The sequence below is a fragment of the Girardinichthys multiradiatus genome, chromosome 5 (genome assembly GCF_021462225.1).
Source record: "Girardinichthys multiradiatus isolate DD_20200921_A chromosome 5, DD_fGirMul_XY1, whole genome shotgun sequence".
Taxonomy (NCBI): Eukaryota; Metazoa; Chordata; class Actinopteri; order Cyprinodontiformes; family Goodeidae; genus Girardinichthys; species Girardinichthys multiradiatus.
This window is the reverse complement of record NC_061798.1, coordinates 999,838-1,024,444: the sequence shown is the minus strand read 5'-3', so window position 1 is coordinate 1,024,444 and position 24,607 is coordinate 999,838. Positions and strand designations below refer to the sequence as shown.

Sequence of the window (24,607 nt, the reverse complement as noted above, 5' to 3'; positions counted from 1 at the left end):
CTACATTCCCTCCTGTTCTTGCATATGCTTATATTGAGAGTCAGTCCTCCTATTCACCAGTCTCACAATGTAGTTTTTGATTTATTACCATACTCATACAATTTCTGTTTAGCAAGTCTAATACTCTACTCACTTTTATGAGTAAGCAGAGCACCTAGAGAAGCTCTTGCATTGCTTTCATATTATCATCAGAAGGAACATTGGCATGTCTTCTCCAAATCAACAAGTATGCCCTCTAGTTTCCTTTGGGATTCCAAGGAGTTACATTTCTTACTTCTGACATAGGAGATGATAAGGCCTGTAGCATAAATGTTACGTCCTGGCTCGTGAAGGACGCAGCATAAACTACAAGACCCAAAAATGTTGTGAAAAAAAGTAAGTTACAGTTTATTTTTACAATTCCAGAGCAAAGCACCAGAAACAAATACAACAAAGGTAAGAGGATTTCCTCCACAAATGAGCTGAACACTGCAAAACTGTTGTACACAAAAAAAAGAAAATAAAGAAATAGACTAAGAAAAGTCACCAGGGCAAAACCCCAAATAGAAAAGCCCAAATAAAATAAAACACTAAATCTATTATAACTAAATTGATTAACCCAAACCTACTGACTTAAAGCAGAAATAGGGTTTCTCAAAGTTGTATTCTTGACTACCAAGGGTTTCTAAACAGCCATAACCAATACAGTCCCCAACAAAGACATTTCAAAGTTGTAGTCTTAGCTACCAAGGGTTTCTAAACAGCCATAACCAATACAGTCCCCAACAAAGACATTTCAAAGTTGTAGTCTTAGCTACCAAGGGTTTCTAAACAGCCATAACCAATATAGTCCCCAACAAAGATATTTTAAAGTTGTAGTCTTAGCTACCAAGGGTTTCTAAACAGCCATAACCAATATAGTCCCCAACAAAGACATTTCAAAGTTGTAGTCTTAGCTACCAAGGGTTTCTAAACAGCCATAACCAATATAGTCCCCAACAAAGACATTTCAAAGTTGTAGTCTTAGCTACCAAGGGTTTCTAAACAGCCATAACCAATATAGTCCCCAACAAAGACATTTCAAAGTTGTAGTCTTAGCTACCAAGGGTTTCTAAACAGCCACAACCAATACAGGTCCTTCTCAAAATATTAGCATATTGTGATAAAGTTCATTATTTTCCATAATGTCATGATGAAAATTTAACATTCATATATTTTAGATTCATTGCACACTAACTGAAATATTTCAGGTCTTTTATTGTCTTAATATGGATGATTTTGGCATACAGCTCATGAAAACCCAAAATTCCTATCTCACAAAATTAGCATATTTCATCCGACCAATAAAAGAAAAGTGTTTTTAATACAAAAAACGTCAACATTCAAATAATCATGTACAGTTATGCACTCAATACTTGGTCGGGAATCCTTTTGCAGAAATGACTGCTTCAATGCGGCGTGGCATGGAGGCAATCAGCCTTTGGCACGGCTGAGGTCTTATGGAGGCCCAGGATGCTTCGATAGCGGCCTTTAGCTCATCCAGAGTGTTGGGTCTTGAGTCTCTCAACGTTCTCTTCACAATATCCCACAGATTCTCTATGGGGTTCAGGTCAGGAGAGTTGGTAGGCCAATTGAGCACAGTGATACCATGGTCAGTAAACCATTTACCAGTGGTTTTGGCACTGTGAGCAGGTGCCAGGTCGTGCTGAAAAATGAAATCTTCATCTCCATAAAGCTTTTCACAGATGGAAGCATGAAGTGCTCCAAAATCTCCTGATAGCTAGCTGCATTGACCCTGCCCTTGATAAAACACAGTGGACCAACACCAGCAGCTGACACGGCACCCCAGACCATCACTGACTGTGGGTACTTGACACTGGACTTCTGGCATTTTGGCATTTCCTTCTCCCCAGTCTTCCTCCAGACTCTGGCACCTTGATTTCTGAATGACATGCAGAATTTGCTTTCATCTGAAAAAAGTACTTTGGATCACTGAGCAACAGTCCAGTGCTGCTTCTCTGTAGCCCAGGTCAGGTGCTTCTGCCGCTGTTTCTGGTTCAAAAGTGGCTTGACCTGGGGAATGCAGCACCTGTAGCCCATTTCCTGCACCCGCCTGTGCATGGTGGCTCTGGATGTTTCTACTCCAGACTCAGTCCACTGCTTCCGCAGGTCCCCTAAGGTCTGGAATCGGCCCTTCTCCACAATCTTCCTCAGGGTCCGGTCACCTCTTCTCGTTGTGCAGCGTTTTCTGCCACACTTTTTCCTTCCCACAGACTTCCCACTGAGGTGCCTTGATACAGCACTCTGGGAACAGCCTATTCGTTCAGAAATTTCTTTCTGTGTCTTACCCTCTTGCTTGAGGGTGTCAATAGTGGCCTTCTGGACAGCAGTCAGGTCGCCAGTCTTACCCATGATTGGGGTTTTGAGTGATGAACCAGGCTGGGAGTTTTAAAGTCCTCAGGAATCTTTTGCAGGTGTTTAGAGTTAACTCGTTGATTCAGATGATTAGGTTCATAGCTCGTTTAGAGACTCTTTTAATGATATGCTAATTTTGTGAGATAGGAATTTTGGGTTTTCATAAGCTGTATGCCAAAATCATCCGTATTAAGACAATAAAAGACCTGAAATATTTCAGTTAGTGTGCAATGAATCTAAAATATATGAATGTTAAATTTTCATCATGACATTATGGAAAATAATGAACTTTATCACAATATGCTAATATTTTGAGAAGGACCTGTACAGTCCCCAACAAAGACAATCCAGTCAAAAAACCCAGTGGCATACTGCACCTCAAGCACAGCAGCCCTGATTGGAAGATTGAGGTGGCTTTTAGTAGCTCCCTCGTGTGGCCTGGCTTTCCCTCATTGGCAGCTGCAGGGGAGAGGGTGGTGCTGTCCAAGGTGTGCTCCAGCAATCATCTTTGGACAGGTAATCCTTTAAAGTCCTCAAAGGAAATCCACCAGCAGAGGGAGGCAGCCAATCAGCACCTGGAGCAGGAAACGTCTCATGTGGAGAAGCACTTTAGATGAGACTAAAGAAAACACAGGGCCTGGGGCCGTAACAATAAACCTTACAGGTTTCCCATAATATTGATGTGGTTATATCTGGGTTTTATTTACTTTGTAAAATGTGTTAAATTATGATTTAAAATACAAACAAATTGGGGATCACTAAGTAAGTGTGGACTGAACCTCCAGGAATTAATTGAGCACTGTATCTCGGAAATAATCAACCATAAGAATACTGGGCTATGATCAGAGATAGAGATGGTACCTGTTTCACAAGATACAAAAGAGGAAAGTATTAACTTAGGGATGAAAAGATCATTTATTTTCGAAGCATTCTTATATGCAGTGTAAAAAAATGTATAGTCCTCCACACATCAATGAACCCAGACTCTTTACAAGAGTCTATTAATGCCCTGGCTCTTGGGCCCGAGGATCTGTAGGCACTTTGTCAGTTAGCATATTCAGATGCCAGTTGAAATCCCCACCCACAATACATCAATACTCGATAAAAAAAGCTCAACAAGCTGATAAAGAAGGCTGGCTCTGTTCTGGGGACTCCTCTGGAACCTCTGGAGATCATTGTGCAAAGAAGGATTCTTCATAAAATGAACATTATGGAGAACCCTGAGCATCCTCTTAATGAGACTATCCTACAACAACAGAGTGTCTTCAGTCAGAGGCTTCTTTAGATGTGCTGTAAGACAGACCGCTACAGGAGATCCTTCCTGCCCACAGCCATCAGCATCTACAACGGCTCTTTGTAGAAACCTGCATAATGAGCTACAACAACATTTAATTTCCCTTTGGGATTAATAAAGTATTTTTGAATTAGAATTGAATTTAACTGAACTGAATCATTCAGTTTCAAGCTTAGCAAAGTCCTTGAAAGCCTTTGTGATGAAATCACTGGGGTGAGATGGTGCCACATAAACATTAAGAATTGTATGGGAACACGTAGGCAATCAGGGCGAAACTTAACTAATAAAACCTCCTGGTGAGACGCCCGGTAAACAAAAGAGAAAATAGCCCACCTCATCTGCGCATCCAAGCATAGCTACAGAGAGTCAACAAATGCACCAGACTCTTCTGAAGTATGAAAAGTTTTGACTGTGTCATTCACCATGACCCTGAGAGAAGCAGGGTTAGATCATGGCATAGCGAGCTCCCTCGATGCTCTCGAGCTACTTCCGAACCTGATTAAATTCCCTTCGCCTTTTTTGTGTAGCAGCCGCAAAGTCCGAGAAGAAGTAAATCCTCACTTCATCCTGCCGGACATCTTTGAGTCGTCTGGCCGCCTCTATCGCCCTTTGCCGGTCGCTGAAGTTGTGGAACTTCACCATCATTGCGCATGGGAACCCTAAAGTCTGGGGGCCTAGGAGCCATTAGTGCCCTCTCCAGCTTAAGACAGCCCACTTTAGTATACAGCTGTAGGAGCTTGGGAATCCAGGATTCCATGAACTTAGTTGGGTTTGTCCCCTCCAGCTTCTCTTGGAGGCCAATAATGCTCAAGTTTTTACGTCGACCTCATTTCTCATAGTCTTGAAGACGCTCGGATAGTTCCTTCTTTGTTTTTTTCCAAAGCTAGTAAGCGTTGGTCCGCCTCAGAAGAGGCATCTTCCACCACCAATTTTCTCTGTTTAGCCTTAGTAACACGATCAGTAACTTCTTATAAACTCTGAGAGATATTCATAGTCATATTGGGCAGCATCTTCTCTAGTTTTTCATCCATCGTAGAAACAACATTCCCTGTCATTGCTTCTAAAGCCTTGGTCAAACCTGGATCCAGAGCCATGCTAGTACTAGCATTGTCTTTTCGAAAGGAGGCTGACAGCGTATCTTTCTTCTTTGGAAGTTGCTTAGAAGGCATTTTACCCACGAATTTGCTTAGGAATCGGTCCAGGGACATCACCCGGAGTAACCACTCCGCTTTTATAGGGCTGAGTGCTGCAAAGTGTTAAAAATCTTTATATTACAAGATTACTGTGCCAGAGCTCAGGCGCAGCGTGACTACTCAGGTGCTTGCATCACTGGAAGTCGTGTTTTTTACTTTATTTTTTATACATGTTTTCAGAAGCATGGAGTACTTGTTGATCTAAATGAGTCTTGAAATCTAGCTGGAAAGCCATTGTGATTATAAGTAAGCTGGTACCATCAAGAAATTGTTAGTGTTTAAAATATGAGAGCTAGGATGCAGTGAATTAATTTGAACATGTTTTTTCCCAGGTGAACCTGAAACGTCCATGTCCTTTCTGGCCTGATGATGGACACTGCTCCATCAAAGACTGCCATGTGGAGCCCTGCCCTGAGGTCAGAGTTCACCCAAACTTGCATTACAGATTCAATCAGACGTTTTACTTAATAGGAAATTGTATAACAATATTTTGTTCTATATATTTTCATTACATTCAGTTTCAAATTAATCTTCTGAAATGTATTTATGATCCTGACTTTGTTGATGTTTGTTTTGCAGAGTAAGGTCCCTGTTGGCATTAAGTCTGGAAATTACAATAAGGTAAGAAAGAAATCCACAAAACAATTACTGATGGGCTTTGAAGAGAGCTCTCACAAATCATTGTAGATTGCATATTTCAATGAGTTCAGCTTTACTATAATAAATGTTTGTTTTATAATTTGGAGGATGACTTTCTAGAATTGCGCTGCTCAAGGTGGCAGCAGGTTGGAGTAGCTCTGTTACTTTTGATTCTGATTTATTCTTTTTTGGGAACTATTCCTCTTGTGGTGGATACAGTTGATTTTTTTTGGATGACTGTCCACTCCAGTGTCGGATGCTGTGCAGCTTGGAGGATTTTTCTTAATACTTTCTATTTTTGGACATTTGTTATGATGCATTGCCATGGCAATTGGGTTGTTTCTTACAACCGGGAGCAGCTGATTAATATCTCAAAAGCTCAAATAATACTTCAGCTACAACCCCAAATCCCTGATGAGTTGAAAAGGAGACGCCGTGGATGCAGAGCAGGAGTTAAGAGGAGAGAGAGAAGGAAGAAGTTCAAACCATCTCTTCCGTCGATTATGATGGGCAATGTGAGATCGTTGGGAAACAAGTTGGATGAACTCCAAGCCCTACAAAGGACCCAGCCAGAGTACCGGGCATGCAGTATCATGTGTTTTACTGAGACATGGCTGCAGGATCATATCCCCGACTCCAGTGTCTCTCTGCCGGGCTTTTTAACCATACAAGCAGACAGAGATTTAAAGAGGAGCGGCAAATGTAAAGGAGGTGGACTGGCAATACTTGTGAACAACAGATGGTGTAATCCAGGACATGTTACTGTGAAGTGTCATCTCTGCAGTTCAGATATTGAACTGTTGGCAGTAAGTTTTCGTCCATATTATTTACCCAGAGAGTTCACCAGTGTTATTTTGGCAACAGTTTACGTTCCACCTTCCGCTGTTGCCGACACTGCATGTGATGCCATCAGCTCAGTTGTTGCTAAGCTACAGACACAAAACCCCAATGCTTTTGTGGAAATTTCTGGTGATTTTAACCATGCTTCACTCTCTGCTACACTTCCAACGTTTCAACAGTTTGTCAGCTGCTCTACCAGAGAAAATAAAACATTGGATTTGTTTTATGCAAATGTCAAGGACTCATATATCTCTACAGCAAGACCTCCTCTAGGCAAATCAGATCACAATCTTGTTCTTCTCTGCTCGAAATATAAGCCCCTTGTTCAGAGGCAACCTGTAATAAAGAGGACTGTGAGAAAATGGTCACAGGAAGCTGAAGAAGCTCTGCAAGGTTGCTTTGAGGCTACAGACTGGGACGCACTGTGCCAGCCACATGGAGAGGACATCAATGCCATGACTGAGTGTGTAACCGCCTATATAAACTTCTGTGTGGATAACATCATCCCCACCAGAACCGTGAGATGCTTCCCCAATAACAAACCTTGGATCACCAGTGACCTGGAGGACCAGCTTAACAAGAAAAAAAGAGCCTTCAGAGAGGGAGACAGAGAATTATTGAGGAGAATACAGAAGCAACTTAAAGTCAAGATAAGAGACAGCAAGGAGGTGTACAGAAAGAAGCTGGAGAGCAAGCTCCAGCAAAACAATATCAGAGATGTGTGGACAGGGATGAAGAAGATCACAGGCTTCAAGCAGAAGGATGATCAGACCAATCCTCCATTGGACAGAGCCAATGAACTGAACACATTCTTCAATAGGTTCAGTTCAGAAACAAGCTTCGCATCCTCCTCTCCTGCTCACAGCCAAACAGACATTCCACCTTCCTTTGACCCACAAGACCCACAGCTGTCCAGTAACACCTCACATTTTTTATCTTCCACATCAGCCCTAGACCCTTCTGCTTCTACATGTTTGCCTTCAACCATATCAGAAAATGCTGATACTTCCTTTGCTTCCCCATTCCACTTGTGTGTCTCAAGAAGTCAGGTGAAGAGACAACTGGAGAGACTGAATCGGAATAAGGCTGCAGGTCCAGATCATGTCAGCCCTAGAGTCCTGAAGGCCTGTGCAGAGCAACTCTGTGGGATTCTGCAGCACCTCTTCAACCTTAGCCTGGCCCAGAAGAAGGTTCCGGTGTTGTGGAAGACCTCCTGTCTTGTTCCGGTACCAAAGAAAACTCACCCATCAGTCCTCAATGACTATAGACCTGTTGCCCTGACATCCCACATCATGAAGGTCCTAGAGAGACTCCTGTTGGCCCACCTGAGTAAGCAAACAGTAAACCATCAGGACCCCTTTCAGTTTGCTTATTGCTGTGGAGTTGGAGTTGAAGATGCCATCATACACCTGCTTCAACAAACCCACTGTCATCTGGACAAAGCCAGTAGCACTGTGAGGATCATGTTCTTTGATTTCTCCAGTGCATTTAATACAATCCAACCTGATTTGCTTTGTCAGAAACTCCAGAAGACTCAGGTGGAGGCCTCAACAATCTCCTGGATCAAAGACTACCTGACAAACAGACCACAGTTTGTGAGACTGAAGGGTTGTGAGTCTAACCAGGTAGTCAGCAGCACAGGAGCACCACAGGGCACTGTACTCTCACCATTCCTTTTCACTCTGTACACCTCAGACTTCCAGTACAAGACAGACTCCTGTCATCTGCAGAAATACTCGGATGATTCTGCAGTTGTGGGGTGGATCAGAGATGGACAAGAAGCTGAGTACAGGACGGTGGTGGACCGCTTTGTGGCATGGTGTGGAAACAATCATCTCATTTTGAACGTGACCAAAACAAAGGAGATGATTGTAGATTTTAAGAGAAACAGGAATAAGTCAAAAACTATTTCCATCATGGGAGAACAAGTGGAGGTGGTGGAGGAGTATAAATACCTCGGTGTTCACCTGGACAATAGACTAGAGTGGAGATGCAACTGTGAAGCCATCTACAAGAAGGGACAGAGCACACTGTACTTCTTGAGGAAGCTTAGGTCCTTTGGTGTTTGCAGCAAGATGCTACATATCTTGTATAAGTCTGTTGTGGAAAGTGTGATCTCTTCTGCCATCATCTGCTGGGGTAGCAGCATCAGAGCCAGGGACTTAAAAAAGCTCAAGCTGATAAAGAAGGCTCGCTCTGTTCTGGGGACTCCTCTGGAACCTCTGGAGATCATTGTGGAAAGACGGATTCTTCATAAAATGAAGAACATTATGGAGAACCCTGAGCATCCTCTTCATGAGACTGTCTTACAACAACAGAGTGTCTTCAGTCAGAGGCTTCTTCAGATCTGCTGTAAGACGGAGCGCTACAGGAGATCCTTCCTGCCCACAGCCATCAGCATCTACAACAGCTCTTTGAAGAAACCTTCATAATATGAGCTATAGCAACATTTAATTTCCCTTTGGGATTAATAAAGTATTTTTGAATTTGAATTGAATTGAAAACTGTGTCTCTACATACAGTGGCTTTGTACACCTTGATATATTTGTTAACAAAGATTTGGAAAACAATTTAGTACTACAGAATATTTTTGAAAAACCCTGCATTTCCTTCTTTAAATTTTTGCTGTCTTTAATCTACTGAAAAAGAAGATTAAAATCCTTTACATAAGCTATTCAGTTTCCAGTCTTAAAGGCTTGTCATTTAGCTGTTTTGCTCGAACAACAGCTAAAGAAAAAACCCTAACACATTTTAAGGTGTAATTAAAATTATTTACCTGTTAAAACAGATAATGATAACTGGAAGTCTTTGTACTCTTTATCATCAGACGCTAATATATGGTACCTTCCTCTTTGTGTTCAGTACTCCCAGGCAGCCAATACGATGTCGGACGAGGCTGAGTGTGAGCAGGCCAACAAGCTAGGCGCCATCAACAGCACCCTAAGGTCAGACCACAGACCTTGTCCTGCCTCTTCTGTCTGTTGGCTGTAGATAGTCCTTACCCTCTCAGCAGCAACAGCTGATTTTCAAAATGCAAATGATGTTAAAGGCCGGTTAAACATGTACCTGAATCTCCTTGGACCTGTCACAAGTGCCACACCCTAATACTGCACAACAACCTTTTGAAGTGAAGTGCTGTGAAATTATTAACAGTAACACCTCCCTTACCTTTAGTAGACAGATAGGTGGCAGTCAATTTATAGAAAGGGGAAATTAGAAATATAGAAACTATTTATTTTAGAAATTATTTATTTTACAAAATCAAAACAACTCTAACTGAAAATGTTTAAAACATTGAGATAAATGTATTAGTGGCTATTAACTGGGGTGGGGAATCTTTGAACATTGATTAGACTCGCATACAATTACAGTAGAAATTATTACTATTATGATTATTAGTGTAACATAATGGGCCCCACCACACACACATACACATTGCCCTTCTACTTTGCTACTTAAGAATCAGGCCAAAATATAACAAAAGAATACAGAAAAAATCTATACCAGCAGCTCTAAAAAACAATCTTGCTGACCTATGCACATTCTGAACTGTTTAACAGCTTTATGTGGTAAATGACCTGCACTTGTACAGCACTTTATCAAGTCCCCAGAGACCCAAAAGCGCTTTACAGTACAATCAGTCATCCACTCTTTCATACACACATTCACACACTGACAGTGGCTACCATTGTAGCCACAGCTGCCCTTGGACAGACTGACAGCTTAAATGTGTAGCACTGCAGTTGCTTGAGTAATTGTTTGCGATATAACTGCAGTGGGTTCAGTCAGCTCCAGAAAGGAGTTATGAAATCATCCCAAGGAAAAATTCACTTACAAATACAACTTTCTTATATCAACTGTTCAATAAAATTCTGACTGGTAGAAGAACATCTTTGTTTAATACATAGGATTCTAACAAGTAAAGGTTTTATAAAAAAAAAAAAAAAATTGTCTGTTCCTCAAGGCTGAACCCCGCCCCGAGTTATACAGAGAGCAGAAAATGGTTGGAAAGATTGAAGTAATGCCTCTTTCCATTTACAGTTCCAGCACTGCACACAGCTCCACTCAGCTCAACCTTGCTCTACTCAGTACGAAACCTTCTGTTGTTCCATTGACTCACTGATGGCTGTCAGGTGTCATGTGCTTTGCTTCGCAACTATGCGACTAAAACGTGTGTCGTCATTGTTCTGATATGCCAACAAGCTGCTGCTAAATATTGCAGTCTTCTATTATGCACAGAAAAGCCTGTACAAGAGTTAATGGTTGCTTGTGAGTATTCCATGGCTTGCCTGAAGTGAAGCAAGTTTGGAAAATGACAGTTGTTTTTCTACTCAAGGACTTAAACAGCTGGCCATGCCTGTGAACAATCAGGGAACGGCTGTCTGTTCACATTTCTGAAAAAGCCAGTACTGGGCCAAAAATGGCAGTAATGGAAACCGTCACAAAATAGGCTGAGTGGAGTGGAGCCAACAAAAGTAGAGCCCATGTAAAAGGGGTAAATGATTGACCTATTGCTAAACAGTACAAGAAAAATATGTAGCTGCAGCAGACAGACCAGATTGATGTGTTCAACATTAATTATTTAGTTAAGATTATGAATTTATAAAAATGGAGGTTTCAATACACCTTTTTATAGTTGCAAAGCAACTAACATATACAGTAATATTATTAGGCAGTTTTGCTTCATTTTAATTAAGCTAGCTGAAGAAAATCACATCCCTCAATGTAAAACAAAAGTGGAGCTGCAACTTGTTCTGCATACAAAAAGCACAAATAAACAGACAAAGAGTGACATGTTCCTACCAAACATTTAGAGCAACTCCATTTCTTGCCAGGAATAAAAACACTGTCCAGTAATTTAATCTGCAAGTACTTTCTGCCGATGAATATTTAAATAGTGGCAAAATTTATGTTGTTTTTTAGTGTTTTATTGAAAGCTTTGTTTTCCTATTCTGTTAACAATAAAAACATGACAGTCAGATTATTTTGTGAAATATATTTAAGATAACAGTAGATAAGAAAGAAAGAAAAACTTGGTTAAAAAAAGATTCAAAATTATTTAAAACGTGGAGGGGTTGGGACTATTTCAACGTTTACAGTTTTCCCAGTGTCTGAATTTGCATACAAACTGCCCATGTCATTCTGAGTGTGCTCAGATCTGGTCCTCACCTTTTACACACCAGTAACAGAAGAAGAAACAAATTGCATCACATCAAAAACACAGTAAAATCATTAACTAATGGTCACATACAGGGGCCTATTCAGAGGAGGTCAGGTAAATGGCCTCAACAAGCTTGAAAATATACCAAGTGGTGTTTTAGCTGACTCTTACAAACATCTCATCAAATCTTCCTGATGTTCAGAGTTTTCAGATTGTACAGTGGCCAAACATCAAGATTTGTTACCCACCTTTTTTAGTAGTGGTGATATTTAAGAAATTCTTTGACTTGTCTTAACCTGTTGATGTTTTAGCTCTGACCTTAACGATGAAGTTCTGCTCATCCAAGCCTCATTCATTTCAGCCTGACATTTTGTGTATTCGGGATCTTAATGAATGATGCATTAATTTGGTGTCTTCATCTACATATTCCTCTATTCTACTTAAATTATTCTTTGTTACAGTAACCAGAGCAAAGAGGCATTCGCTGATTGGGCAAGGCACGATGACGCTCAGGATCACTTCTGTGAGCTAGATGGTAAGGTCCTCTTATTCTCAAATAAGTAATTCAGCTATAACATCAGAACTAACTTTACTGTTAAACACTGTTGTAGAAAAATTTGTTTTTACCAAGACAGAGACCGATGATTGTCACTCAGAATCAGCTTTATTTTAATCTTGCAAGAGAGAAGGATTTTACAGCATTGGAGATGTGCTCAGTAGTGCTGCTATATCGTTCTGCCTACACAAAGCAAAAGTTCTCCTATAAGCTACAACAGTTTTCAAGGTGACTCTCATGAGACTTGTTGTCCTAGACATACAGGTCCTTCTCAAAATATTAGCATATTGTGATAAAGTTAATTATTTTCCATAATGTAATGATGAAAATTTAACATTCATATATTTTAGATTCATTGCACACTAACTGAAATATTTCAGGTCTTTTATTGTCTTAATACGGATGATTGTGGCATACAGCTCATGAAAACCCAAAATTCCTATCTCACAAAATTAGCATATTTCATCCGACAATAAAAGAAAAGTGTTTTTAATACAAAAAACGTCAACCTTCAAATAATCACGTACAGTTATGCACTCAATACTTGGTCGGGAATCCTTTTGCAGAAATGACTGCTTCAATGCGGCGTGGCATGGAGGCAATCAACCTGTGGCACTGCTGAGGTCTTATGGAGGCCCAGGATGCTTCGATAGCGGCCTTTAGCTCATCCAGAGTGTTGGGTCTTGAGTCTCTCAATGTTCTCTTCACAATATCCCACAAATTCTCTATGGGGTTCAGGTCAGGAGAGTTGGCAGGCCAATTGAGCACAGTGATACCATGGTCAGTAAACCATTTACCAGTGGTTTTGGCACTGTGAGCAGGTGCCAGGTCGTGCTGAAAAATGAAATCTTAATCTCCATAAAGCTTTTCAGCAGATGGTAGCATGAAGTGCTTTAAAATCTCCTGATAGCTAGCTGCATTGACCCTGCCCTTGATAAAACACAGTGGACCAACAACAGCAGCTGACACGGCACCCCAGACCATCACTGACTGTGGGTACTTGACACTGGACTTCTGGCATTTTGGCATTTCCTTCTCCCCAGTCTTCCTCCAGACTCTGGCACCTTGATTTCCGAATGACATGCAGAATTTGCTTTCATCCGAAAAAAGTACTTTAGACCACTGAGCAACAGTCCAGTGCTGCTTCTCTGTAGCCCAGGTCAGGCGCTTCTGCCTCTGTTTCTGGTTCAAAAGTGGCTGGACCTGGGGAATGCGGCACCTGTAGCCCATTTCCTGCACACGCCTGTGCACGGTGGCTCTGGATGTTTCTACTCCAGACTCAGTCCACTGCTTCCGCAGGTCCCCCAAGGTCTGGAATCGGCCCTTCTCCACAATCTTCCTCAGGGTCCGGTCACCTCTTCTCGTTGTGCAGTGTTTTCTGCCACACGTTTTCCTTCCCACAGACTTCCCACTGAGGTGCCTTGATACAGCACTCTGGGAACAGCCTATTCATTCAGAAATGTCTTTCTGTCTTACCCTCTTGCTTGAGGGTGTCAATAGTGGCCTTCTGGACAGCAGTCAGGTCGGCAGTCTTACCCATGATTGGGGTTTTGAGTGATGAACCAGGCTGGGAGTTTTAAAGGCCTCAGGAATCTTTTGCAGGTGTTTAGAGATAACTCGTTGATTCAGATGATTAGGTTCATAGCTCGTTTAGAGACCCTTTTAATGATATGCAAATTTTGTGAGATAGGAATTTTGGGTTTTCATGAGCTGTATGCCAAAATCATCCGTATTAAGACAATAAAAGACCTGAAATATTTCAGTTAGTGTGCAATGAATCTAAAATATATGAATGTTAAATTTTCATCATTACATTATGGAAAATAATGAACTTTATCACAATATGCTAATATTTTGAGAAGGACCTGTAATCTTAACAGTGTGGCATACATATCATCTCACACAGCTGCAAGCAGAAGGCTGAGAAACCATTACTCTAAGACTAAATAAGAGAAGAATGGAACAACACTGAGGGGTTCTAATACTTTTGTCAGGTCCTGTAGAGTATCAAAGAGCAAATCAAGCAAGGCACTAAAAATTTCCATAACACAGAAAAACCAAGTCCCTGCAAATCTCTAGACCAAATCCCTTAAAATATGAATGACGTCTTGTCAACTACTGGAAAGTTGTGCCGCATGGATAATAATCATATCTTTATGCTGTGCTACATGTAAACATGATGGCAGTGGTTGGATCCAAGGAGAGTATTTTATTCTGGACAATGTGTCTGACAGGCTTTACTTTTCTTTGTTTAATCACAGTTTTCAAGACTATATGAGTAGGATTCAAGTGTAAATATGGGTGAATAACAAAAATGTCCAAAAACATTTCTGCCCTAGACAAAAAGGTTTTAGCTGGAAAACTCAGTTTGGCAATAAATGTCTTAATTAGCTACTTTCACCTAAAAGCTTTCTGACTAAATTAACATAACACACATTGAAGTAAGCTGCCCCAGAGCAGTTTATGTTCAGTTTCACATTGAATTGACCATAAAGAAACTCCATAGCCCCTTTTCCACCGAAAGCCTCAGAACTTGTTTTACCCGGTTAATAGGAATCCCAGGGAATCTCGTAGGTTCATTTTCCATTGTCATGGACCATTCATTTAAATCAGCCTATCAATGTATAGAGAAACTGTGAAAAAAACTGTAATACCGCTTAATTCCAGGAGATGGCATTACCCCGTTTAAAAGCTAATAAATCATTATTTTGTTGTCAACTGATAAATAATAGATAATGAGCAGTGTTATACAGTTGATTAATTCCTTCCATTTTTATAAGTTGCACTGGATCCATAAGCAGGAAATGTTTAAAACATTATATTACATTAAATTTTTTACCAACCTGCATCTGGCCAGAGTTGTTGCTTTACAACTCATGATTCATTTACAATAACTACGAAACACCAATTAACACACTTATTTTTATTTTATTGTCTTCAGTTAACTCACATCAGATAACTACAGAAAGGTGTTTTTTTTACCATGTTCTGTCCAACAGAGTAGAAGCCCAACAGATTTACTTTCACAAGTGGAGAATTATGGCTAATGCTATAATGCTCTGCTTAATATTTATAAAATAAATTTTCTTAGAAACTCCTTTGTTTCAATGGGTATGGACACAGAATGGGTATGGAGACAGAAACGAAAAGGAAAAAATGAGAACCAAGAAAGAGAGAGAAAGGTGGGGCAAAAAGGAAAAAAAGGAGAGGAGAAAAGAATGGAGGAGAGAAAGAAGGATAAAGAGAATACAAGGTAACACCCTAGAATATTGCTTCTACACCTGTAGAAACATCTATAATGACAGCATTGTTACCAAAAAGTGCACAGTACTAATGAATGCAAGGTGTATTTAGTGGTAACTGCGGTTCAGTATAGAACATCTGTGTATCTGTTAACACCTGAATCTAATCACCTGTGGGTTTAAGTGTGAGCACGCTTGTGTATACAAGGTTTCTCCATAAAAATATGCAATAGTAAGTGTGAGGAACCACACACCTGCCCCGCTGGACCTGAGACAGACATGGAATGAGATCCGAGCCACAGACATCCCATGGCCCCCCAGAGCACAGCAACCCCAAGAGAATCACTGCTGGGATGACCGTAACCTCCCCAGAAAAGAGCTGAGGAGAGCCCCAGTGGAATCACACAGCCGCCACAGTGCAGAAGCCCCAGGGAGCTGCAGCAACGAGCCCACAGGCCCCGCCAGCAGCCGTCTGCGCCAGAGCAGATCCAGCCATGGACCCAGAAACCCAATACCCCGGGACACATCACTTCGCAACCGAGACCTGATATCAGCAAGCAGCCACAGGAAGTGAGCCAGCACACACCAAAGCACCCAGTCCCGGCCAACGAGAACCACAAAAACACCAGTGGGCAGAGACACCAGCCACCAGTAGGGAGTGTGGCAGAGAGGAAATAGGCCCCACATTTGATGGGGGGGCCTAAACTGATCCAGGAGAGGGAGCAGCCGAAGACCCAACATGACACAAAAACAGGCACACACAGTCACTCCCCCCCTCATGCGTACACATAAAAACACTCGCACCCACGCACCCAACGTAAAGACACACAACAATGGATGTCGTACACTCACTCACATTCTATGCTCCCTGGTCCAGGTGCTAATACCCTTTAGGAGCAGGCGGTCTTATCACTGAGCTAAAATAATTAAAACAGAACTCAGAAATATCTCTCTCAAACAATCCTCACGGGAAGGAACTTTATTCTTCAAAAAGCGCACAGAATCATCTTCATCAAAAATTCCAGAAGTCTCGCTGCCCTCAGTTCCTACAGGGCGGTTTTTATACAAATACAAAGCATTAGTGTATACAGGTCCTTCTCAAAATATTAGCATATTGTGATAAAGTTCATTATTTTCCATAATGTCATGATGAAAATTTAACATTCATATATTTTAGATTCATTGCACACTAACTGAAATATTTCAGGTCTTTTATTGTCTTAATACGGATGATTTTGGCATACAGCTCATGAAAACCCAAAATTCCTATCTCACAAAATTTGCATATTTCATCCGACCAATAAAAGAAAAGTGTTTTTAATACAAAAAACGTCAACCTTCAAATAATCATGTACAGTTATGCACTCAATACTTGGTCGGGAATCCTTTTGCAGAAATGACTGCTTCAATGCGGCGTGGCATGGAGGCAATCAGCCTGTGGCACTGCTGAGGTCTTATGGAGGCCCAGGATGCTTCGATAGCGGCCTTTAGCTCATCCAGAGTGTTGGGTCTTGAGTCTCTCAACGTTCTCTTCACAATATCCCACAGATTCTCTATGGGGTTCAGGTCAGGAGAGCTGGCAGGCCAATTGAGCACAGTGATACCATGGTCAGTAAACCATTTACCAGTGGTTTTGGCACTGTGAGCAGGTGCCAGGTCGTGCTGAAAAATGAAATCTTCATCTCCATAAAGCTTTTCAGCAGATGGAAGCATGAAGTGCTCCAAAATCTCCTGATAGCTAGCTGTATTGACCCTGCCCTTGATAAAACACAGTGGACCAACACCAGCAGCTGAAACGGCACCCCAGACCATCACTGACTGTGGGTACTTGACACTGGACTTCTGGCATTTTGGCATTTCCTTCTCCCCAGTCTTCCTCCAGACTCTGGCACCTTGATTTCCGAATGACATGCAGAATTTGCTTTCATCCAAAAAAAGTACTTTGGACCACTGAGCAACAGTCCAGTGGTGCTTCTCTGTAGCCCAGGTAAGGCGCTTCTGCCGTGGTTTCTGGTTCAAACAGACTTCCCACTGAGGTGCCTTGATACAGCACTCTGGGAACAGCCTATTCGTTCAGAAATTTCTTTCTGTGTCTTACCCTCTTGCTTGAGGGTGTCAATAGTGGCCTTCTGGACAGCAGTCAGGTCGGCAGTCTTACCCATGATTGGGGTTTTGAGTGATGAACCAGGCTGGGAGTTTTAAAGGCCTCAGGAATCTTTTGCAGGTGTTTAGAGTTAACTCGTTGATTCAGATGATTAGGTTCTTAGCTCGTTTAGAGACCCTTTTAATGATATGCTAATTTTGTGAGATAGGAATTTTGGGTTTTCATGAGCTGTTTGCGAAATTCATCCGTATTAAGACAATAAAAGACCTGAAATATTTCAGTTAGTGTGCAATGAATCTAAAATATATGAATGTTAAATTTTCATCATTACATTATGGAAAATAATGAACTTTATCACAAAATGCTAATATTTTGAGAAGGACCTGTATTGTATTGCATCCTGACCAATTGACATCATCATACTCATTTATGTAAACCTTCTTGGCACCTTCAACATTGCTTTTCTCTACTTTTTCTGGGAATACACATTTAGCCAAATATCTGGAAAACATCAAATTGGCATATGTGACAGTTTTACAATAACAATTTCATCACTTATCAGGATGCAAACTCTCAGGTCAAATTGACCTGGCAGGGCCAGCATATCACAAGATTTCCTACAATAACAAGCCCATTAATCATTCCTCATGCCAAGAACGTTTCTCTAATGTAATCTATTAGCATAAGGCTTGCATGTTTACTCAGAGTGAACAATTCTTCACAGAATACATCTTATAATGGTAAAAACAATAATGACCTACTTTTTTGTCTAATTAAACTAAGCTTTAAGCTTCCACAACCCCAGAGGGGCAACTAGCCTCTGGACCCAGGAGGCGGTCCCCTTCCTTCTGGGGTGGAGACAGGCAAACAGCACCAGCCCAGACTAGTGCCGGCTGTAACAAACTACTATTAAAACCTTTTATAAGGATAAGTGAACTAAAATGGCCAGTATAGAGATAAGGTTGACAAATTAATAGCACATAGGTAATTCTCTTGTTTTTTGGGTTACATTTGTAAGGTTTGTTTATTATGCTTTATTTTGAAGGTCTTCGGCGGATTTTTGCTCACATCTTTTCTCTGGCTTACCGGTCCACCTTTGCTTGGTCAGAATATCTTCCTTAGTGGAGTTTTATTGCTGTTGTCAACTCCAATATGAATGATTGTCCTTCGATTTAGCTTCCAGGAGAGATGGCTACACCAGCACCACCCAAACCCAAGTGACCCCGTTCCAGACCCTGACCCCCGCTCCGACCCCAGCCCCCAACAACCCATGTCCCCACACAGTGCAGGATGCACTGTGTGGGTGCTTTGCTGTTCTGAAAACACCAAAAAAACATTTAAATGTTGGCTCATTCTTAATGAACTGCACAGATGAAGTTTTGAGGTCTACTTTTTCGCTTTAAAACATCTTAAAACAAATTTCTGTGACAAATGAATGGTCACCAAACTGATTAGTTTGTATAGTAAACTTTGTCATTATTGAAGCTGCTGGTGCCGTGCCTCGTTGCACACAGCTCCACCCCTTTAACAAATCCCGGGGAAAGCTGAAAAGACCATGTGCAGAGTAGGACCATTTACCTGTGAAAGTAAAGCGCCAGTAATGTGAAATTACTTAGGTAAATTAGTATCTAAATGCCACCTGAGCTCTACAAAGCCTGGGGATTTCTACAGGCAATGGAAAAGGGGCTCAAAGAACTAGAATAAGCTTCTATGATGCATCAGTCACAATACAAATTTGCTGTAATTGTTTCAGCTAAGAAAGAAAGGCACAGAAGATGTGGGTTCTGTTGGGTTAATATAGCATGTAGACTGGATATTAAATCACCTTTTGTGCTGCATGAAGATGAGTTTTAATTAGTGGACAAATAAGAACTACATACAATGAAAGTTTTTATTTATTTATTACTATGAATTATTTCAGATGAAACCTCTCCAGATGCGGAGTATGTGGACTTGCTGCTAAATATAGAGCGATACACAGGCTATAAGGGTCCTTCTGCGTGGAGAGTCTGGAACAGCATCTATGAGGAAAACTGCTTCAAGTGAGACTATAACAGACAAACTCCTCCACTGTTGCATTTTTTCCAGTGTTTAGGCTGAATTCTTCACAGGAGGAAAAAATCTTCAGCTGTGTCATTACTGCAAATAACTCATCTGCATACACATCTGCTAAATGTTTTACTTCACAAAACATTTTTTCTCGTCTGTGTGTGGATTAATGTGTGTTTATTGTTTATTCCTGTGTGTGTTTAGGTATAAATAAATGTATGTTTTTATGTGGCAGGCCCAGATCCGTGTACCGACCTCTGAACCCTTTGGCTCCCAGTAGAGGTGAGTTATAACAAGTTTAAGTATTTGCAGTGGAAGGCACAAAAATGAAAAAAGATTGTGAAAAAATGAAAGGGGTTAACATGTTTTTGTTACACTAATTACCAAAATCAAAAACATGTGGGCCATGCTTATGTCCTCAGTATTTAGTGTTTTTTTTTTTTTTTAGATGGATTATTTAAAATATTTGCACAGAAGCATAAACTTATCTTTTTAGGATTCCAGTTATGTCATGTCTTGGCATGGTGGCTTTTTTAAAGTTTGATCGATTGTCTCTACCATGGGCAAAAAGTTCATTCTCAAAAAGTTTTAATCTTTACAATTTTACAGATGGGTCTGCTAATGTGGTTATCTGTGTGCCTTTTTTTCATTAAGCTTTAAAATTATAGCATTCCCTAAATGAAGAGAGACTATTGACAATCCAAAATACTATGAAACTGATTAAAATTCAGTAAGTTATTATAGTAATATCAAATAGACATTTAGGCAGAAGGAGCCCAAAAGACATCAGAGGCACAGCACACATGACTGAACGTTGCCAAGCCACAGCTACATTTTGCGTAATTAAACCATTAGCTAACTACCTTTACTAGTGTTTTCACCAAATTTTTTGTTGTTGCACATTATATAGTATAGTAGATGACATAAACCCCTAGCTCGACCCATCCTATAAACAATCAATTTGGTTCTTTTTTTGTGTTTTTTTGTTTTTATCTCTGTGTTTTTATATGTTGATTTTTGTATCCATTTTGGTCGCCAGTATTGTGGATGTGGAACAGGCTATACAAATAAATGATTGATTGATATGAGCCCTGGCTTATGCAAAGTATGAATGAAATCATTAGAAATGATTGCACACACACGTAACATAACAGTTTAAACCCAACACAAGACAGAGATAATAATAACAATAGTGGATTGCAAAGCACTTACTTGTGCTGCTTACTCTTTTGAATCTAACGATGGTTTTCCAAAGTGCTCATTTCAAAGAACATACCGCCAAGTAGTGGGATCTTGGAGGAAATACACCACTTTCAAGCCCTCCCTGGACTGGTCAGTGACGAGTAAGAAAACACTTATGCAGGAATACCTGAAACTCAAATCCAGTCGGTGGAGGAGGTCCTAGCTGAGTTGGTGAGGCTCCACATGGAAATGGAAACTAAACTGATGGATCTAGAGGGAAGATCTCGTCGGGACAATGTAAGAATATATGGAGTAAAAGAGGGAGTTGAAGAGGGCATGTCAGCAATGACTGCGTTTGTGGAGAAATTGTTGTCGAAAGGACTGGAGTTCCCTGCCTCCATGGCTATACACATTGAGAAGGCACACCGTTCCAAAAGCTCCACCATAATCCATAGTCGTCAAATTCGCGAGTTTTAAAATGAAAGAAGAAATACTCAAGAAAACCTGGCAGAGAAAAGGGTTTGATTTCCAAGGCAAGAGAATACAAATAGATCATGACTATGCTCCGGTTTATTCTAGTCGAGAATAAACCGGAGCATGTCCTTTTGAAACGACTAATGTTTCAAAAGGACATGTATGCTCCGGAGCTGCTGAGGAAGAGAAGAGATTATGCAGAAGCAAAAGCAGCGCTAAAGGTGAAAAACATACGATTCCAGACCCTGCCAGCAGTCCTGGAGTTCCAGGGGATAACGCAGGGTAACAAGACCTCTAGATTTCTTTATTTGTGGATAATGTGCCCTATTGAACCCTAAAATTCACTTCTGGAACTGCTATCATTTTTAGACTCCTTTGGGACAGTATCAGGATATAAATTAAACACATCCAAAAAACTCAAATACTAAGCTTTAACTACAAACCGAGCCAGGACATAATCTTCAGAACTCAACTAAATTGGAAACGAGGACACATTAAATACCTGGTAGTGTACAGGTGCTTCTCAAAATATTAGCATATTGTGATAAAGTTCATTATTTTCCATAATGTAATGATTAACATTTAACATTCATATATTTTAGATTCATTGCACACTAATTAAAATATTTCAGGTCTTTTATTGTCTTAATACGGATGATTTTGGCATACAGCTCATGAAAACCCAAAATTCCTATCTCACAAAATTAGCATATCATTAAAAGGGTCTCTAAACGGGCTATGAACCTAATCATCTGAATCAACGAGTTAACTCTAAACACCTGCAAAAGATTCCTGAGGCCTTTAAAACTCCCAGCCTGGTTCATCACTCAAAACCCCAATCATGGGTAAGACTGCCAACCTGACTGCTGTCCAGAAGGCCACTATTGACACCCTCAAGCAAGAGGGTAAGACACAGAAAGAAATTTCTGAACGAATAGGCTGTTCCCAGAGTGCTGTATCAAGGCACCTCAGTGGGAAGTCTGTGGGAAGGAAAAAGTGTGGCAGAAAACGCTGCACAACGAGAAGAGGTGACCGGACCCTGAGGAAGATTGTGGAGAAGGGCCGATTCCAGACCTTGGGGGACCTGCGGAAGCAGTGGACTGAGTCTGGAGTAGAAACATCCAGAGCCACCGTGCACAGGCGTGCGCAGGAAATGGGCTACAGGTGCCGCATTCCCCAGGTCAAGCCACTTTTGAACCAGAAACCACGGCAGAAGCGCCTTACCTGGGCTACAGAGAAGCACCACTGGACTGTTATCTTCCACCTCAGCACTAGACCCTTCTGCTTCTACATGTTTGCCTTCAACCATATCAGAAGATGCTGATGCTTCCTTTGCTCCCCCCTTCCACCTGTGTGTCTCAAGAAGTCAAGTGAAGATGCAACTGGAGAGACTGAATCGGAATAAGGCTGCAGGTCCAGATGGTGTCAGCCCTAGACTCTCGAAGGCCTGTGCAGAGCAGCTCTGTGGGATTCTGCAGCACCTCTTCAACTTTAACCTGGCCCAGAAGAAGATTCCGGTTTTGTGGAAGACCTCCTGTCTTCCGGTACCAAAGAAAACTCACCCATCAGTCCTCAATGACTATAGACCTGTTGCCCTGACATCCCACATCATGAAGGTCCTTGAGAGACTCCTGTTGGCCCACCTGAGTAAGCAAACAATAAACTATCAGGACCCCCTTCAGTTTGCTTATTGCTGTGGAGTTGGAGTTGAAGATGCCATCATACACCTGCTTCAACAAACCAACTGTCATCTGGACAAAGTCAGCAGCACTGTGAGGATCATGTTCTTTCATTTCTCTAGTGCATCTAATACAATCCAACCTGATTTGCTTTGTCAGAAACTCCAGAAGACTCAGGTGGAGGCCTCAACAATCTCCTGGATCAAAGACTACCTGACAAACAGACCTCAGTTTGTGAGACTGAAGGGTTGTGAGTCTAACCAGGTAGTCAGCAGCACAGGAGCACCACAGGGGACTGTACTCTCACCATTCCTTTTCACTATGTACAACTCAGACTTCCAGTATAAGACAGACTCCTGTAATCTGCAGAAATACTCGGATTATTCTGCAGTCATGGGGTGGATCAGAGATGGACAAGAAGCTGAGTACAGGAACGTGGTGGACCGCTTTGTGGCATGGTGTGGAAACAATCATCTCATTTTGAACGTGACTAAAACAAAGGAGATGATTGTAGATTTTAAGAGAAACAGGAATAAGTCAAAAACTATTTCCATTATGGGAGAAGAGGTGGAGGTGGTGGAGGAGTATAAATACCTCGGTGTTCACCTGGACAACAGACTAGAGTGGAGATGCAACTGTGAAGCCATCTACAAGAAGGGACAGAGCAGACTGTACTTCTTGAGTCTTTGCAGCAAGATGCTGCATATCTTCTATAAGTGTGCTGTGGAGATTGTGATCTCTTCTGCCATCATCTGCTGGGGAAGCAGCATCAGAGCCAGGGACTTAAAAAGCTCAACATAGGGGATAAAGAAAACTGGCTCTGTTCTGGGGACTCCTCTAGAACCTCTAGAGATCATTGTGGAAAGACGGATTCTTCATAAAATGAAGAACATTATGGAGAACCCTGAGCATCCTCTTCATGAGACTGTCCTACAACAACATAGTGTCTTCAGTCAGAGGCTTCTTCAGATCTGCTGTAAGACGGAGCGCTACACGAAATCCTTCGTGCCCACAGCCATCAGCATCTACAACGGCTCTTTGAAGAAACCTTCATAATATGAGCTACAACAACATTTAATTTCCCTTTGGGATTAATAAAGTATTTTTGAATTGAAATTGAATTTGAATTGAATTGAAACTGATATCTCGTTTTATCTGGCAAGGGAAAACACCAAGGATAAGATTTCAAACCCTTCAATTGGTAAAAGATAAGGGGGGACTGGCACTCCCCTGACTAAAAGATTATTACATGGCAGCCCAGTTGAGGATTCTATTTTGTTGGTGTGCCCCAGAGTGCAGAGCGAGATGGAAGGAAATCGAAGAAAATATTTCTGGTAAGGTGCCAATTCAAGCTAGAATAGGAGACATAAGTCTAATCAAAAGACTGATGGAATCTGCAAATAAATGGATCAACTAAACCTTAAAAATATGGTGTAATGTTTTAACTAAAAATGATTTGACAGAAGAAGCGAAGATCCTGAACTGGTGTAGTTATGATCCAGATTTTATCCCAAATAGCATGGATTCTAATTATAGGTGATGGATTGATCTGGGTCTCTCCTCATAATGTACCTTTTACAACCAGGCAGCGCTAAAGAGTTTCCAGACGTTAAAAAGACTACATGGTCACGATAACAGTGACTTCTTTAGATTTCTTCAAGTACTTAAGCAGCTCTACCTCAAAAAATCAAAAAGAGTTGGAAAACAGTCTATTAAAAATCTTAATTAGACATAAGAGACATACATACATACATACATCAGAGATCTGTTCCTAACGGCACTTTGTTCTCAGACTGCAGG

General features: G+C 41.1%; 1 protein-coding gene across 4 annotated transcripts in view; it reads left to right on the top strand.

The window, feature by feature from the left end:
• The window catches only part of ero1b (endoplasmic reticulum oxidoreductase 1 beta), a 62,048-nt gene that overhangs the window by 9,846 nt on the left and 27,595 nt on the right, over positions 1 to 24,607 (top strand). For all 4 annotated transcript variants that reach the window (XM_047366922.1, XM_047366921.1, XM_047366920.1 and 1 more), the window contains exons 3-8: positions 5,214 to 5,297; positions 5,461 to 5,502; positions 9,223 to 9,305; positions 11,983 to 12,056; positions 19,345 to 19,465; positions 19,708 to 19,754. In XM_047366922.1, the coding sequence (XP_047222878.1) occupies positions 5,214 to 5,297; positions 5,461 to 5,502; positions 9,223 to 9,305; positions 11,983 to 12,056; positions 19,345 to 19,465; positions 19,708 to 19,754 (451 nt within the window). The remainder of the gene's footprint in view (positions 1 to 5,213; positions 5,298 to 5,460; positions 5,503 to 9,222; positions 9,306 to 11,982; positions 12,057 to 19,344; positions 19,466 to 19,707; positions 19,755 to 24,607) is intronic.